Here is a 17,298-nt window from a genome sequence, read left to right as displayed (position 1 = left end):
AGAAAGTTAGAGAAGGGGAAGTGACTTGTCCAAAGTCACACAGTTAGTAAGTGCCAGCAATAGGATTCAAACACTGTTTGTTTGTTTGTTTGTTTGTTTTTAATTCCAAGTCTAGTCCTCTTTCTGCTGGGCCCTCAAATATCATATTAGCATGGCATTCCCTATGGCAGGAATCCCTCCATAGCATCCCTGGCTCTTGTCATCAACCTTAGGCTTGCACACTTTTAGTAATGGATGGGGAGCTCCCTCCTTCCCATTCCATTTTGGTATGACTCTGACTGTTGGGAAGATCCTCCTTAAATTGATGGAAAAGCTACTTTCCTGAAACTTTCCCTTAGTTCATCTCTTTGAGGCCAAGCAGAATAAGCTTATTCCCTATTCTTTATGATAGCTCCTTAGATATTTAAGAACAGGGATTATGTTGTCCCTTGCCCCACTTCCAAGTCTTCTCCTTTCCAGGCTAAACATCCCTAGTTCCTTTCATTGATCCTTAAGTGACACATTCTCAAGTCTCCAACCCATCCTGGTTGTCCTCCTTTGGACACACATTAGTATGTCAATGTGGTGCACAGAACTACACATGGTGTTTTAGATGGCATCTAGCTAAAGGGGAGGACAATGGAACTCTCTTTCACTAAGGCTGTGGTTATTCAGTCATTTCAGTCTTGTCTGACTCTTTGTGACCCCATTTGGGGTTTTCTTGGCAGAGATATTGGAGTGATTTGCCACTTCCTTCTCCAGCTCATTTTACAGATGAGGAAACTGAGGTAAACAGGGTTAAGTGACTTGCCCAGGGTCACGCAGCTAATAAGTATCTGGGGCCAGATTTGAACTCAGTAAGATGAGTCTTTCTGACTCCATGGACACCCAATGCTCTATCCACTACTCCACTAGCTTCCCTCTCACTAAAGTTACTGGACATCTAAATGTGGATTTTGTTCTTTCCCCTCTTCCTCCCCATGTCTTAAAATATTCTTTTGACTCATATTAAGCTTTTCATCCACAAAGATTCCCCGGATGTTTTCACATGAACTGTCGTCTAACCAAAACTCCCTCTCCATGTACTTCTCTAATTGATTTTTTGGAGCCAAGTACAGGATGTTACATTTATTCCAATTAAACTTTATCTTGTTAGTTTCTGACTGGCCCATTGATCCATTGATATGTTTTTGAATGCTGATTCTGCCACCCAACATATCTCCCTTTTTCGTTTCTATCTCTTCCTTCTTTTCTCTCTCTCATCTTTCCTCTCTTCTTCTTCTTCTTCTTCTTCTTCTTCTTCTTCTTCTTCTTCTTCTTCTTCTTCTTCTTTTTCTTCTTCTTCTTCTTCTTCTTCTTCTTCTTCTTCTTCTTCTTCTTCTTCTTCTTCTTCTTCTTCTCCTCCTCCTCCTCCTCCTCCTTCCTCTTCTTCTTCTTCTTCTTCTTCTTCTTCTTCTTCTTCTTCTTCTTCTTCTTCTTCTTCTTCTTCTTCTTCTTCATCTTCTCCTCCTCCTCCTCCTTCTCCTTCTCCTTCCTCTTCCTCTTCCTCTTCCTCTTCCTCTTCTTCCTCTTCTTCTTCTTCTCCTCCTCCTCCTTCTCTTTCTCCTTCCTCTTCCTCTTCCTCTTCTTCTTCTTCTTCTTCTTCTTCTTCTTCTTCTTCTTCTTCTTCTTCTTCTTCTTCTTCTTCTTCTTCTCCTCCTCCTCCTCCTTCTCCTCCTTCCTCTTCCTCTTCTTCTTCTTCTTCTTCTTCTTCTTCTTCTTCTTCTTCTTCTTCTTCTTCTTCTTCTTCATCTTCTTCATCTTCTTCTCCTCCTCCTCCTTCTCCTTCCTCTTCCTCTTCCTCTTCCTCTTCTTCCTCTTCTTCTTCTTCTCCTCCTCCTCCTCCTTCTCTTTCTCCTTCCTCTTCCTCTTCTTCTTCTTCTTCTTCTTCTTCTTCTTCTTCTTCTTCTCCTTCGTCTTCGTCTTCTTCTTCTTCTCCCTTCCCCAACCTGTTTATGTCTCTGTCTCGCTCCTCTTCCTTATTCTTTCTTCTCTCCATCTTTTCTCTTTTCGCCTATTTTTCTTTCTCCCTTATTCTCCAGTACTCAGCATCCACAAGCTCCCCGCCAGTGGTGCCACTGATATCAGCTTCCCTATGAAAGGCTGGCGTACCCCTGGTGACTGGTCAAGGACATCTGAAGACAAGGTCACTGTCTCCAAGAGTGTCTTCTCTACTGGTCTTGCAGGTGAGAGGGCTCTAGGCCTCTGGACTAGAGATGATGGGTAAGGGGTAGAAGTTAAGAAAGCCTAGGTTTTCAGTTAGAGTACTGTATCTGTCCCTGTCTCCTTGTAATGAGATGCCCTACTGCAGGGTCAAGAAAAGCCTAGCCATGAAGTCTTTTCTGTTGTTTAATCTCATGCTTGAAGTAGGGAAGGATGGAAATATAATGCCATCCTCTTTCTTCTGGGAAGGTATGAAGTCACCTGAATCCTTCATGGAGGACATCCTTATGTGACCTTTGTCAAAGAACAAAACATTCTACCCTTTTCTCTCCCAAAGAAAGCATGTACAGACACAACATTACGCCCTATCCCACTGCTTTATTTCCCCAGATGAATCATGCACAGAACAACACTTTAGTGACATTTTCCCAAGGGAGACACAAACCACTCCACATTCCCAAGCGACACATACATGAGTCTCATTTCTTCAAGTAAAAGACATACCAATGATCCTGCTGCCTTATTTTTCCATCAGAGATATGCAGAAATTGTTTCACTGACCTTTTTATGTGTCAGGCTTTGTGTTACTACTGGAGATACAAAAGTAATTAAAAAGTCCTGGTCTTCAGGGGGCTTACACTCCCTTGGGAGACAGCTGATATCTCCAAGCATCATGTTCTCTTAGTCCTCTTACCATCTTGGTCACCGTCATCTGGATATGTTCCAGCTTGTGAAATCCTCCTTCACATGGGATTCCCAGACCTTAAACACAATTCTTCAGGTGTGGTATGCGAAGGGAGACTGTTACCTTCCTCCGTCTAGAAACTCTAACTGTGGTGGGTGAAAGATGAAGTAACTAAGGAAACAAAGGTTCAATCTTCTGAGCATATCGATTTATTGAGAAGTTGCCTAACAAATCAGGACCAGGCTCCTTCCTCAGCTTCGGGTTGGATCCTGAATACGGGATGAGACAGACTTTTATACACGAAAAGCAAATTAATCAAATAAGGCCAGTTAATTATAAGAAAACAATACATTAGGTAATCTGATTTATAATTAGAGGAAAGAGTAGGAGCTGTTCAAGTTGGGGGTGGGTAGAGAGAACAGATTCAGTTCTCTGAATTCAGAAAAAGAGGTTTCTCATTCCCCCCAAGTATCTGTAAACAGTCAAAGCAATATGGAAACAATCACTGACTGGGCAATATGGGGCCAGTTTTCAGATAAGACATATGGGTTGCTTGAGATGTACAATTGTGAGAAAACTCCTTGCATCAATCTTTGGATGTGACTGAATTTCTGGTCAGCATAACCTAGGTCCTTAGTTTAGAGTCTCTAAGCAGAAGGTAGAGGTGGTCCAGCTTCCTAACCATGCAGAGCTAGGTTCAAACAATGCAGTAAGATTTTCTCCTGATTTCCACAGTTCAATTTGGACTAGATCCATAACTGAAACAGAAAGGGAGCTGAGCTAGCTCCAGAATCAAGTCACAAGATGGAGTCTCAGTGTGGTTCGCTCAATTCCCACAATTATCCACTTGCTGTTCCAATCTCCCCAATTCCCTCAATTTTCTCATTGCTTCCTTTTGATTTGTGGGGGAGTGAGTAGCCCACTCCCCCCCATAAATCACTTCTGTATAAGCCAGATCTATAAGGCTTTTTCATGTGCTCACAATCAGAATTACATAGGTCAGGTTATGGATCAAACTACTTAGAGTGCTTAAATGGACTAATTTTGAGAAGGGAGATTTACTTGTTACCAAGGTAACCAAGAAAACTTAAAAATAAACACAAAGACCGTGAAACAGAAGACCAAAGCCATACAAAAAATGATCATCAATATTAACTAACATTGTTTCCTTGTATCCTAGTAATTCCCAATGTCTATTTAATCAATGCTTTTTGAGTCCCAGATGTCTCATGTAGTTGTCTGGTCCCTGGATCTCTTCTCTTGAACATTCTGGAATAGGCCTCATTCTCAGCGTAGTGCAGAATGAGGATCTGCTTCTCTGGTTCCAGATCACTTGTCCTAGGTAATTCCCATAAAATCTTCCAGTAACAAGATAATACAATTTAGTACAATCTCTTAAATTTGGCTACCCAAACCTGAAACTTCAGGGAATTTCATTTTTATACACCACTTGCTGTTTTTATCTTTACCTAAATCCTGTACCTGATATAAGAATGTAAAAAAAATTCACGAGTCTACCTCTTCTGCCTTTTAAAAGTATCAGACAAATACATTAAATTGGAAAAAAAATAATTTTACTTTCTTTACAATTATCAAGGCAATTTTATATGTAAAAGCTTTATTCCAATTTTGAGAACTTATTACTGAAACATAATTAAAGCCTGAATTTCTATACTAGATAAATTTGGAAGCCAATTATATACATATGTAAATAGTTCTTAGAGAAAAAATCTAATCCTGTTGCTTTCTCAAAATGTATTATTCCATTTAATGAGAAAACTTTTACATTACATCTTTGTTTTATTTGTCTAATTCCTCCTTTTGTAGGATTTCATCCCTCTATTATAATTTAATGACAAATACAGATTAAAATTGTAGGATTTTTTATACTTGCATCCTATTATAGTAACTCAGGGATGTTCCGGTATCAATCTGTCAATGAATAGATTAAGTGTTGTACTCACAAAACTTCTACTACTCACCTGCTTTATTATAGAAATTTGCTATGGAAAGAAAAGGAGGGAAATCATTATAACAATGTCACGACTCTTCCCCTTGGGGGCACAGACTGACCTGACATATATCATAATACGGGAAAAATTCCCTTAACTCTGAATCCAAGTATGAGTCATATCTGACAGCCAATCGTGTAGTCAGTCACAGGGTATCAAAAGCCAGGCTCAGGATTAACCAGGTCGGGAAATTTCCCATTCAGAAAGGAAATAACACAATGAGGAGCTATTGGGAGAAAACCTTATTGTGTTGTTTGAATCTAGCCCTGCGCAGCTGGGAAGCTGGACCACCTCTACTTGCTGCTTAGATTGATGCAAAGAGTTTTCTCACAATTGTACATCTTAAACAACCCATATGTCTTATCTGAAAATTGGTCCCATACTGACCAATCAGTTATCGTTTCCATGTTCCTTTGGTTGTTTACAGACCCTTGTGGGGTTGGGGGTGGAGTGGGACACTTCTTTTTCTGAATTCAGGGAATTGCACCTGTTTACTCTCCTACCAACTTGGGAAGTCTGCAATCTTTCCTCTAATTAGAAATCAGATTACTTAATGTTGTATTGTTTCCTTGTAATTAATTGATTATTTATTTGATTAATTGTTTTTAATGTATAGAAGTCCATCTGACCCTGTATTCAGCATCCAGCCCAAAGCTGAGGAAGAGACCTGGTCCCGATTTGTTAGGCAATTGGAATGCATTGCTTACTAAATCAAAATGCTCAGAAGATTGAACCTTTGTTTCCTCAGCCATTTCATCTTTCACCTGCCACATGCCTCTCTTAATTCAAAGTTAGATTGCTTTGTTTTTTGTGGGGTAGGGCTAATATACTGCACATCACATTGATAATCCACTGACACCCCTGGACAAATTACTGTCTAGCCATGCTTCCCTCATCTTATACTTATGAAATTGATTTTTGGAGCCCAAATGTAGACTTGATGTTTGTCCCTATTAAATTTAATTTTCTGAAATCCAGCCCAACATTCTAGCCAGTCAAGATCTTTTTGTGTCCTGATTCTGACCCTATATTTTCTCTGTCAGCTTCATGTCTTCTACAGTTTTATCAGGAAGCTGTCTTTGCCTTCATCCAAGTCATAGATAAAAATGTTAAACAGCATAGGACCAAGCACTGATTACCAGAGCTCTCCCCATTAGACTTACTTTCAAACTGGGATGAAACCATTAATTACTAATCTTTGAGTCCCATCATTCAACCTTTTTGAAATCTACCTGATTGTATGTACTATTGTCAATTCAATTTAACTCATCACATACTTGTTAAGTGAATTGAACCTGAGGCTTCTCAACCATAGATTTCCCCCAGGAGAAAACACTCCTTTGTCTAGGGGAATGGGAAAGATGGGAGGAGGGGAGGCTGAGGGCAGAGTCTGTATATGGGTCTTGAGGCCATGGGCAAGAGCATCACTTGAGTCTAATGCTGATAGGGCTGTTTTACAGAGACTGATGCCTCCTCTGTGTTTGTGATTGGCACCGTTCTCTACCGGAATCTTGGAAGTATACTGGCCTTGCACAGGTAGGAAAGATTGGGTTCTAGCTGATCCTTCTCCCTTCACTAGACCCCAGGGTTAGAACCCTCCTCCAGGTTGGCTGGGGGCCTCTATTCTGGGATATAAGGCTCAACTTCTAATCTCAAAGCCTCTTCTTCCTTTCTTCTCCAGGAATACCACTATCCTCAACTCGAAAGTTATCTCTGTGACTGTAAAGCCTGCCCCTCGATCCCTGCAAACCCCTCTGGAGATTGAGTTTTCCCACATGTACAATGTAAGTGTTATGAATGCATGGGAAGGTGTTGCCATGTGTTTCTGAATATGTTTATACATGGGCTTGCACATGTGCACATGTGCATTTTGGTGTGTGTGGATATGGGTGTCCATATTCATGGATGTGTTTGGACTACATGCATAGAACATGTGTGTATGTATGTGTATATATATATACACACACATGTAACTGTGGGTATAAATGTGTTCATCTATCTGTGTATGTGGCATTCTGGTGCAATAAAAGAAAAAAGGAACTGAGAGTCAAAAGACTTGGTTTCAAGCCCCAATGCTGCTTACTAATGAGGCAGTAGAATTTACTTACTAGTTGTGCGACCTTAGGCAAGTCACTTCTGTTCACTGGGCCTCCGTGTTCTCACCAGCGAAATGGAATAGTTGGACTAGGAGATCACTTCCATCCTTAAATGTACAATCCTATGACACTAGCTTACGTTGTATTCATAAATGGGGATAAGAGTATCTGTGGATATACATGGGCATAAATATGTGTCAGTTACTGTGTGGATGCAATGTGATGGTATATATGTGTAAACATTCCTGGGAGCACACGGAAAGGTGTATTGGTATGTTTGTATACATGTATGGGTGCATGTGTGAATGTGTGTGATCTCCCTCTCCTCATGGATGTTATTGAAAGAGCCCCAACCTTTTGGAAAGCGGTAGAACCTTAAAATGTCAGATCTGGCAGGACCCTTAGAACACTGGACAGAGAATGTTAGAACTGGAAATCATCTAGCCTACCCTAGCCTTCCATTTTACAAATGAAAAGACTGAGGCCTGGGGTACAGGAACAGGAGATAGCGAGACTTTTATACATTGAATTGATAATGAAAAGTCAGGTTTCCAAATTCCTACACCAGGTTTTGTTTTTGTGGTTTTTTTTTCCTTTCCTCATGCTGGGCTGTGTATGTTTTATTTCCATAGGGCCTTATTCTTGGTGACATAAAATAAAGCAGTCCCTACTAATATGTGAATAATGTATAACTGCGTAAGAGAACCCTATTCACCCCTCCCAAGAGTGTCTTAGGCAGCTCTTGCAGAATGAAACTCTGGGGATGAGGTCTAACGTTTGTTCCTTCTCTCTCTCCACCCCTACCAGGGCACCACGAACCAGACTTGCATCCTTTGGGAGGAGGCTGATGTGTAAGTTTAGCTGGGGTTTGCGCTGGGCCTGGTGGGGGGATGATGCCATTACATTGGGCCACAAGGGAGGGAGGCATTCTGATGAGGAGAGTGGGTAGTGATGATGAGAGGGTACATTTGAAGACAGAAGTATAGTATTGAAGAAGTTACAGTATTCAGGGAATTGCTGATTATACCTGCCATGTGTGTCCCTTTCCATTCGTCTCCCCACTTCTGGCACCTTATATTCCTTTCTGCCCCATTCAGCCAAATGGCTGGTCCATAACACCTCTTTTTCAGTTCCTAATGTTCATTGCCCAAGGCTGGAAGGGATGCAGAGGGCTTAACCTTCTCCTTCTCCTACCCTTCCCAAGTTCTTCTCCATCACAGAAATATCCTTGCCCCCAATTTTGGCCTGTATCCCTTTCTTCTTTGTTTCTTCTAAAACTGTCTTCTCTCTCCCCTAAATGGCCTCTCCTCTACTCTTACCCTGTGCTCCATTGGTTTCCTCTGAGTAGTAACATGGTATTAAGACCTAGTATGGAGTTCTGGCCTAGAGCCTTCTGTGAATTTCAAAATTGTAATGGATTCCCTGACCCATGCCATCCTGTTCTTTTTTGACCCAGTTTCCACATTTCCCTGCTTAGACTCTAGATAGAACCCAAAAAGAATAGTCCTATAAAATAATAGATCGCAACAGAACAGTAGAATTATAGATTCTGGACTATCAAGTTATAAGATCTCAGCTTAGAGATATGGAGTGAAATAATTGAATCATTAAGTAATGTATCTAGAACAAAATCATAGAATTATCAACAATAGAGTTAATCAAATCCTAGACTAACTATAGTAATGGAACTATAGAATCTGCTTTATAGAGTATCTGGATTATAGATGTCAAATAAGAGTTTGGGGGAGGAATCATGGAATCATAGGATAAGAGATATAGAACTGTGTTTTATTCAGAATAGGCACTTAATAAATGTTTATTGGATTGAATTGAATAACAGGATCACAGAATAATAGATCGGGAATAAAGCCACAGAGCCTTCTCACATGAGCCCAACATCGAGGGTTTATTCTAGTGCGTGCCTCATGGTCACCGGACTGCCATCATGAAGGAAGCATCTCTTGTCCTGCCTTCTGTCCGCTTCCTGTGGTCTTTTCATCCTAGTTGCTCTGGACCATCCCCTCAGCTGCCACCACTCTAAATAACTTAGTTACTGTCACTGACATTGAGTCAGTTTTACTTCCTAACTATAAGTGGCAGAATTCCCATTTCTCTAAAAATCCTCTTTCTCTTCCTGCTGTTATTTGTCTACTTCCCTCTCTTCCATCCTGACCCTGGGTTCTTCCATCTGACATGGCTCTGGTTTTAAGGAAGTTGGTATAGCTTCTGATTGCATGGCTAAGTTTGGACTAGGGAATTTAAGTCTGAAGGATAAGATTGAGGGTAGAGAGGTAGGGAAGAAAAAGGTTGAAAGTTCCTGGAAAGTTTGGATGTTGTCATTATCGTAAGCTTACTGCATAAACTTTGGCAAATCTGAATAGGCCAGGATATTCATCTTCTGTTTGGATGTTGTTCTGTCTTAGAAAAGGTCTTGGAGCATGGATATGAAGTCCCTGAAAAGTCTGTTGATGATACATCAATCATGGGCAAGATATATTTACTTCTCTATTTGATTGCTATCATCCAAAGGATATCTACCTATCTATAGATCTATCAGACTATCAGACAAAAAAAATCTATCAGACTATGCCACCATCGTTGTCACCAACATCATTATGGTTGCCATCATAATGGCTACTATTACTGGAATTACCAATTGATATCACCATCGGGGGAAGGGAAGGGAGCAAGTATTTCTATAGCACCTACTATGTGCCAGGCATGTGCTAAGTGCTTTCCAAATATCTCATAATAACCTTGCAAGATATGTGCTGTTATTATCCTCATTTTACAGTTGGGAAAACCGAGGCAAACAGAAGTTAAGTGATTTGTCCAAGGTGACACAACTAGTAAGTTTCTGAAGCCAGATTTGAACTTAGGACTTCCTTACTCCAGGCTCAGTGTTCTGCCCATTGCATCACCTATCCACTTCAATGTCTACCATAACTAGTAACACCATCATCTTCATCACCATAATCATTCAAATCACTGTTCATGCCATCACCATCATATCCTCACTTTCTTTGTCCCTGTGTGTGTCTCTGTTTCTCTTTCTCTGTCTTATCATGTTCATTTCCATCACCTCATCATCCCCACTACCATCACCTACTAGATTATGTTCTCTTTGAAGACATGGAATGGGTCCTATTTATCTTTGCATCCACTTTGGCATAGGCCCCTTTCCATAATGGATACATTATATTAACTAAATGATAGACCAAATCACCATAGCCATCATTACAATCATCAATATTCCCAATGGTCACCATGATCATCACTTTGTTCTTTCCAAAGCTCTCACTAATCTCTCACTTCATTGGCTAATGGGCTTGGTATAGGACAGAGAAACTTACACTATCAAAGAGGGTGTGACTATTAGAGTTCCCACTTTGGTTTTGGGTTTATTTTAGAGGTGGAAAATGGTTTAGGAATTAGAAGTAAGCAATCCAGGAAAAGCTAATGATGACAGATTTCTTGGGAGAAATGGGTGTTGAGTTCATTTGTGGGGAATGTGAAACCCTCTGCTCCAAGCTATGTGGCCTTTGCAAATCAGAATAACAACACTTAAGATCTTAGTAACATCCATCCTTGTGACTGTTTTTGTCTATCCTCAGAGGATGGTGCCTTGAATGGGGAGGATTACTCTATGCCTGAATCTTGAATAGGTACTATTTTGCCTTACTGGATCTCTTTTCTCCATGTGTGCAATAAAGAGTCATGTCTGCCTTGCCTAGCTGACAGGAGGGAGTAGTCAGAGCCCTCAGAAAGCATGTGAAGTGCTTTAAAATATTCCCAGGACAGGTATACCACAGCCTGTGCTGCAGGGGCCAGGCTGATGATGTACAAAAAGTCACAGAATCACAGAGTTTAGATCTGGAAGGAGTATCTCAGATCATCTACAACATCTCGTAAGGCAAAAATGATTTCCACAAAAGCAGTTGACAGCAAACAAACAATTATTGTGTACCTGTGTGCCAGGTACTGTGTGCTAGGGCCTGGGGATACAAATACAAAAATGAAAAAGTTCCTGCCCCCCAAGGAGCTTATGTTCTAACAGGAGAAATAGTGTATACATCTATAAGTCTATATAAAACAAACACAAGGTAATTGGGGAGGGGGGCCACTAGTACCTGGGGAGATCAGAAAAGACTTAATTTAGGAGTTTGAACTTGAATTAAGTTTTGAAGGAAAAAAAGATTTGCAGTATCTGAGATAGGGATGGTGGGCATCCCTGCCATGGTGGTCAACCAGTGCAAAGAAACTGAGAAGGGGGTTGGAATCTTTCATCTAAGGAACAGCCAAGTACATTCCTGATAACTGGCCATCCTTCTTACATTACTGAGGAAGTAAGGAAGCCCTCTCTACTTTGGTACAATTCTGATCCTTTGGAAGGTTTTAGTTTTACAGGTTTTTTTGTTTACATTAACCCAAAACTGACTTCCCTACCCCTTCTTGATACAATGATGAATGACACATGGTCCCTACCCTCAAGGGGCTCACCTTCTAGTAGGAGACATCAGACCTGAGAGGTGTAGTGGGAAGAGCTTGTATTTGGAATCTAATAGCTGTATGACTATAAGCATCATTTCCTTTATCTGGGCCTCAGTTTTATCATTTGCAAAATGAAGGGGCTAGACCACTGATCTCTGGTGTCTCACAAAATTGTTGCTGTTTGTCCTTCATTCTTGAAGAGAACCATGACATCAGGAAGGTGATACCTTGACTTGCAAATGAATTGGATTTAAGTGAGAGAGGGCTGTGCAAAGTCACCAGCCTCACTTTCTCCTCCGTCCTCAGGGGAGGGGGGACATGGGCCCCCCTCGCAAAATTAAAGAATGTTAAGAAGTGGAAGGAATCTACAGAGTCTTAGCTTCCTTCTTTATAAAACTCCAGCACACTTTTCGCTAAGTGACTTGCCCAAAGTCATATGTTGATTTAGTGACAGAAGCAGAATTAGAATTCAAATCTCCCAAATTCCTAGCCCTCTATTTTCTCCACTACCCTGTTGGATGCAGTAATATAGAATCCAATTATAAGAACCCAGAGCTCAACTTAAATCAGTCTAGACAAGACCAAGGGAACATTTGTAGACTCCACAACAAATGGTTGATTTGTTTTTGCTATATAATATATTAAAACTAAATGGAACTGATCATCTCAAGTTGGCCAAATTATTTCACTCTTGAGTGAAATGTTTTTTTGGTCTAAACTAATCCCTATCGGCAGACTGAGCCTGCCATTTTATTTTTATTGCCACTTTATCTTTATTGCCTTCGCCAACAACCATATCAAAAAAGGGGGGAAATTTTTCCATTTAATAATTTGAAAATGCAGCATACACATAGACTCAGATTTAATGTTAAAATTTAAAACTTAAAATACATGATGTCTGATCTCGTTAAAATTCCTAAATTATTATAGTTTTAATTCTATACCCATTATATAAATCAAAAGGAATCCATCATGGTAGAGAGATAGAGAGTTGGCCTTGAAGCCAGGATGACCTGGGTTCAAGTCTCACTTTTGACCCATACTGGCTGTATGACCCCTGGAAAAATCACTTAATCTCTCAGTGCCCTTAGCAGCTCTCTAGGGCTACAAGTCGCCAACCTCCATTGGTAGTGTGTTTCCCCATCTGAGAGTTCCCTGAAGATCCCAATGAAATCACATCTAGTCCCCATCCCCATTTCTGCCTGTTCTATGCCTGGAATGGCTGCACATCCTACTTTGCTGAACATATCTATGTGAGATGAACTCTCTAAACATTTTCTCTTCCATAATTCAAAATATGTCTGCGTTTGCCTATTCCCAGTTTTCCATCTTTCAGGAAGAAAGTTCTTTAGTCCTTACCAAGGTTAACTGATCTTCTGACAGTTGGGAGCCTTTCCTTCTCTCTCTTTTGCTCCTTTAGCCTCTCTCCTTCCTTGGATCCTTTCTCTTTGGCCTAAAAGTTACTAGCCAACATGCATATAATTATTGGGTTTGTGGGGCTTTCTTTTGGATTGGATCTATGATTTCCTTTATGTAGGGAGATCATATTGAATCATTACCATCTCCGAACACATGTTGACAACTTCTCTGGAACTTACCATTTTAGAGCATTCCCTGGAGCAGTAAGATATTTAGTGACTCACCATGGGTCAGGCAACTATGGACTTGACTCCAGGTCTTCCTGACTCTAAGGATAGCTACCTGTCCACTACACATGGTGATTTAAGGCTTGCAAAAAGCTTTATATACATCATAACATTTGATTCCTCATAACAACTCTGTGAGGTAGGTACTATTGTTATCTGCATTTTACAGAGGAGGAAACTGAGGGTCAGATCAGTTTAAATGACCTGCCCAGGTCACACAGTCAAGAAATATCAGAGGCAGGATTTGAACCCCTGACTCCGGTCTTAAGCCTTTCATCCTTCAGAAGCAAAATCACAGTCTTGCCAACTCAAATAGATTATGTGATGAGGGCTCTTAATGTTGTAGAATTTTGGAGAAGAGAGATCACTCTCAACTGGAATTGCCCTTCCTGAAGGAAGAAGGGGTTCAGGCTAGGTCTTGAGGGAAGGTGCAGAAGTGAATGGTTGTAGTCAGGCAACAAGTATTGATTAAACATTTAGTGTATGCTGAATGCTAGAGATACAAAAAAAAAACCAGTCTCTGCCCTCAAGAAGCATCTGTTCTAATGGGTAAGACAACATATAAATAACTAGATTATGTACAAGAGTGAAGAATTGATGGAATGTAATCTGAAAGGGGACAGAAGGTTGGCTTTGAGTTGGATCTGGAAGGACGCCTGGGAAACTAAAGAGTCCAAGGGGAAGGGGCAGAGCATTCCAGGCATGAGAGACAACCAGCACAAAAGCATGGAAGTGGGAGAGGAAGGGCAAGGAGGCCAGTGTAGCTAGAGCCATAGAGTCAGTAAGAGGAGTGGAGCATAAGAAGACTGGAAATGTGGGAAAGGGCCAGGTTAGGAAGAGCTTTCTTTATATTTGATCTTGAAGGTAATAAGGATCCACTGGAATCTCTGAGTGGTGGAGGGTGGGAAGGTAGCAGGGAGTGACAGGGACAGATCTGTGCTTTAGAAAAATGGCATCACATTTTTGGAGTTTCTTAAAGATTCTAGAGCTGGAAAGCTTATCTAATACACCCCCCTCATTTTGTAGGGGCAGGGAATTTGAGACTCAGAGGGAAGAAATGACTTGCCCAAGGCCATATAGTTGACCTTGAAGAAGCAGGAACTGAAGCTCAGGTCCTCTGCTTCCTCAGGCTGTCGTCATTTGGGGAGAGGGGCTGAGAGGGAGGCATGTTCTCTTCTGAGATGAAGAATCCCATCCCAGGTCCCCAAATGCACACTCATCACCACCAGGGGAGGGGGAGGGGCGATGTCTGAGGGATTCACAGCCACTTCCCTCGGACAAAGGAGCTGACTGTTTCTCTGAGGAAAGCTTTCTTGGCCCACCCACTGCCTTTTTCTCCCTCCTCCTTCTCTCTCTTCCATCTCTTCCCCCTTTCACTATGTTCCCTTTACCTCCCTCACATTCTCTCCTCCTCTCCCCTTTGCATTTTCAGTCTTTGAATTATTTAAGAGCTCCCTTCCCTCTTCATCTCCCTCTGTTTTTTGCTGGTCTCCTCTGTCTTCTCTCAGTGTGTCTCCTCACCATCTTTACCCTTTTCTCTTTGGCTGTCCTTTTTTGTCTGTGTCTCTCCTTTTTCCTCTCTATGTCCTCTTCTCGTTCCCACCCCTCCTTCTCTCTCTCTCTCTCTCTCTCTCTCTCTCTCTCTCTCTCTCTCTCTCTCTGTCTCTCCTCTCCCTCTCTCTATGTACATGTGTATATATAAATACGCACACATAGACATTTATCTTTATCTACGCATACACATATATGTATAGATAAATCTTTCTCCATCTCTTGCTCCCTTTGAAAATGTGGTACAGTGGAGAGTATAAGGGCCTGAGTTAAAAATCTCTCCTCTGATACTACCTGTGTGATCTTGAACAAACCCTTTCTTGTTGATGAGCCTCAGTTCTTCATCTGAAAAATGGGAAGGGACATAGATTAGATAGTCTCTCAGGTCCCTTCCAGCTCTAGGTATCTGATCCTATGATTCTTCTCTCTGTACTTTTCCTTCACTTTCCTCTGTCTCTGTCTTTCTTCTCTGTTGCTATCTTTCTTTTTCTGTCACTTGCCCTCCTAACTCTGCCTCTGTCTATCTCTCTTTGCCCTTATTTTGTCTTTCTCCTGTTTCTTTCCTTTGCTTCCTTCATGCTTATTCTCTCCCTTCTATTTCTGTTTCTCTGTGAATCTGTTCCCTTCCCTCTCTCTCCTTTTCTGTTTCTATCTGTCCTTTTCTTTATCTCCTGTATCTCTCTCCAGTTTTCTCTCTGTGTCCTCTTTCTCTTTTTTTGTTGTCTCTGTCTTCTTCTCTCTGTTTTTATTTCTCCTCTTTTCCTCCCCACCCTCTCCACTTCATCTCTTCTACTTCTTCCTAGGACTACTTTTTTCTTTCTGCCTCTTCTCTCCTTTCACCCTCCTCCCCTCCCCCAGCTCTCTCTCTCTCCTTTGCTTTCTCTTATCCACTCTGTCTCTCTCTGTTTTTAGGTGTTTGTCTCTGTCTCTCTGTCTCTGGCTCTGTCTCCTGTGTCTCTCCATGTTGGGCTCCCTCCAGCTCTGGGTGATGGAAGTCCTAATTGGATGTGGTTGGCTCTTGATCAGCTGCCAGGATCTGAGCCTCGCCTCTCCCTTTGAACCAGCTAAATACAGGTCCTTATGGGCTATCATGTTTATACATCACATGTCTCCCTCCCTTCTAGTTTTGGCAATGTTTTTCTGTGTGTCTGTGTATCTGTCAGTCTGTGTCAGTGCCTGTGTATTTGTCTTTGTAAGTAGATGTGTGTGTGTGTGTGTGTGTGTGTGTGTGTGTGTGTGTTCATCAGAAGCCAGGTCAGTATTGTGGACTGGCTTGGGGTTGGGGTGAAATGTAGTAAAAGGCAATAATGAAGAAAGGAGGGCTCTGAGGGAAGCTGAATTAATCTCAAAGACTTTCTGGAAGAGGTAAGTCTTTGACAGAGCCAGGCTAGGCTTTTTTGGATTGGGCCCTAAGTGTCTATCCTACCATTTCAAGGCACACATGGAGAGAGAGAGAGAGAGAGAGAGAGAGAGAGAGAGAGAGAGAGAGAGAGAGACAGGCACCTGGGGTGGGGTGGGAGGGAAGAAGGCATTACTTCTCCCAGAGAAGCAGAAATGACTCTGGGCTGCCACAGATATTCACAAAGTGGCCCCAGTCTTTAGTATTTCAGCTCTCAGAAGAAGGAAAGAAGGAAGCAAACATTTATTGAGCATCTGCTATGTACCACGTACTGTGCTAAGAACTTTAATCTATTATTTCATTTGATCCTCACAACAACCCTGGGAGGTAGGTATTGTTATGATTCTTATTTTGCAGTTGAAGAAACTGAGTCAAACTGCAGTTGTTACTTGCCCAGGGTCACATAGTCAGTGTAAGTATCTGAGGCAGGATTTGAACTCAGGTCTTCCTGACTTCAGGCCAAAAACTATCCACTGTACTTGCTTAGCTGCTTCTTAGCCATCATAATTACTTGCATAGCAATGCAGTTTACCATCTGAAATAGGCTCTCCTATGCAGCCATTCAGTTACTGTTCTAATCCTGAGGTTCTGAAGGGACAGCTCCCAGCCCCCTTCACCATATGGGCCCATCGTTAGGGTCATAGGATTTGTAACTGCAAGAGGAGACACCTTAGGAAGAGTCGGATGAAACTGAGACCCAGGGAAGTTGTGTCCTGCTCAGATCTGCACTCTGAGATGTGGTAAAACCAGGCCTACCACCCCGAGTTCCAGACTCCATGGCCGGGGCTCTCCGTACTCATCTATGAAATCTATAGGTACCAAAACTAACTGACAATAATTACAGATAGGTTCTGACCTAAGAGAACCCCTTACAAAAATTTCTAGATTGGCAGATTAAGGAATGGGGTGATGGTTGGAATTTCTCTCTGGATAAAGGCCTTTTCATATCAAGGGATGAATGCTTACAATGTGTTTAAAATGTGATTTTATATATTTATTCCAAATATTTTTTATATTCATAGATATTATATTTTATATGCATACACACACACACACCGCACACACACACATATATATAGAGAGAGATCTATCTCTCTATTCATAGATATATACACAACACCCACATACATATATACATATATGTCCCCTTTCCAAGGACTGTCACATGCCAATAGTAAGGTATTTCCTTAAAGTAAGGCTGAAATGCTAAGCATGAGTGACCCAAGGGATGGGGAGA

At 41.4% G+C, this 17,298-nt stretch overlaps 1 protein-coding gene across 1 annotated transcript in view; it reads left to right on the top strand.

Annotated features, from left to right (window-relative positions):
• Positions 1–17,298, top strand: part of ADGRB1 (adhesion G protein-coupled receptor B1) — a 220,641-nt gene that overhangs the window by 75,887 nt on the left and 127,456 nt on the right. Inside the window, exons 13-16 of the mRNA XM_036741341.1 lie at positions 2,061–2,204; positions 6,339–6,414; positions 6,560–6,662; positions 7,782–7,825. Of these exons, the coding sequence (XP_036597236.1) occupies positions 2,061–2,204; positions 6,339–6,414; positions 6,560–6,662; positions 7,782–7,825 (367 nt within the window). The remainder of the gene's footprint in view (positions 1–2,060; positions 2,205–6,338; positions 6,415–6,559; positions 6,663–7,781; positions 7,826–17,298) is intronic.

The sequence above is a fragment of the Trichosurus vulpecula genome, chromosome 1, assembly GCF_011100635.1.
Source record: "Trichosurus vulpecula isolate mTriVul1 chromosome 1, mTriVul1.pri, whole genome shotgun sequence".
In the NCBI taxonomy this organism is placed as follows: Eukaryota; Metazoa; Chordata; class Mammalia; order Diprotodontia; family Phalangeridae; genus Trichosurus; species Trichosurus vulpecula.
Note: the sequence above shows the minus strand (reverse complement) of the source record. Positions and strands in the feature narration are given on the sequence as shown.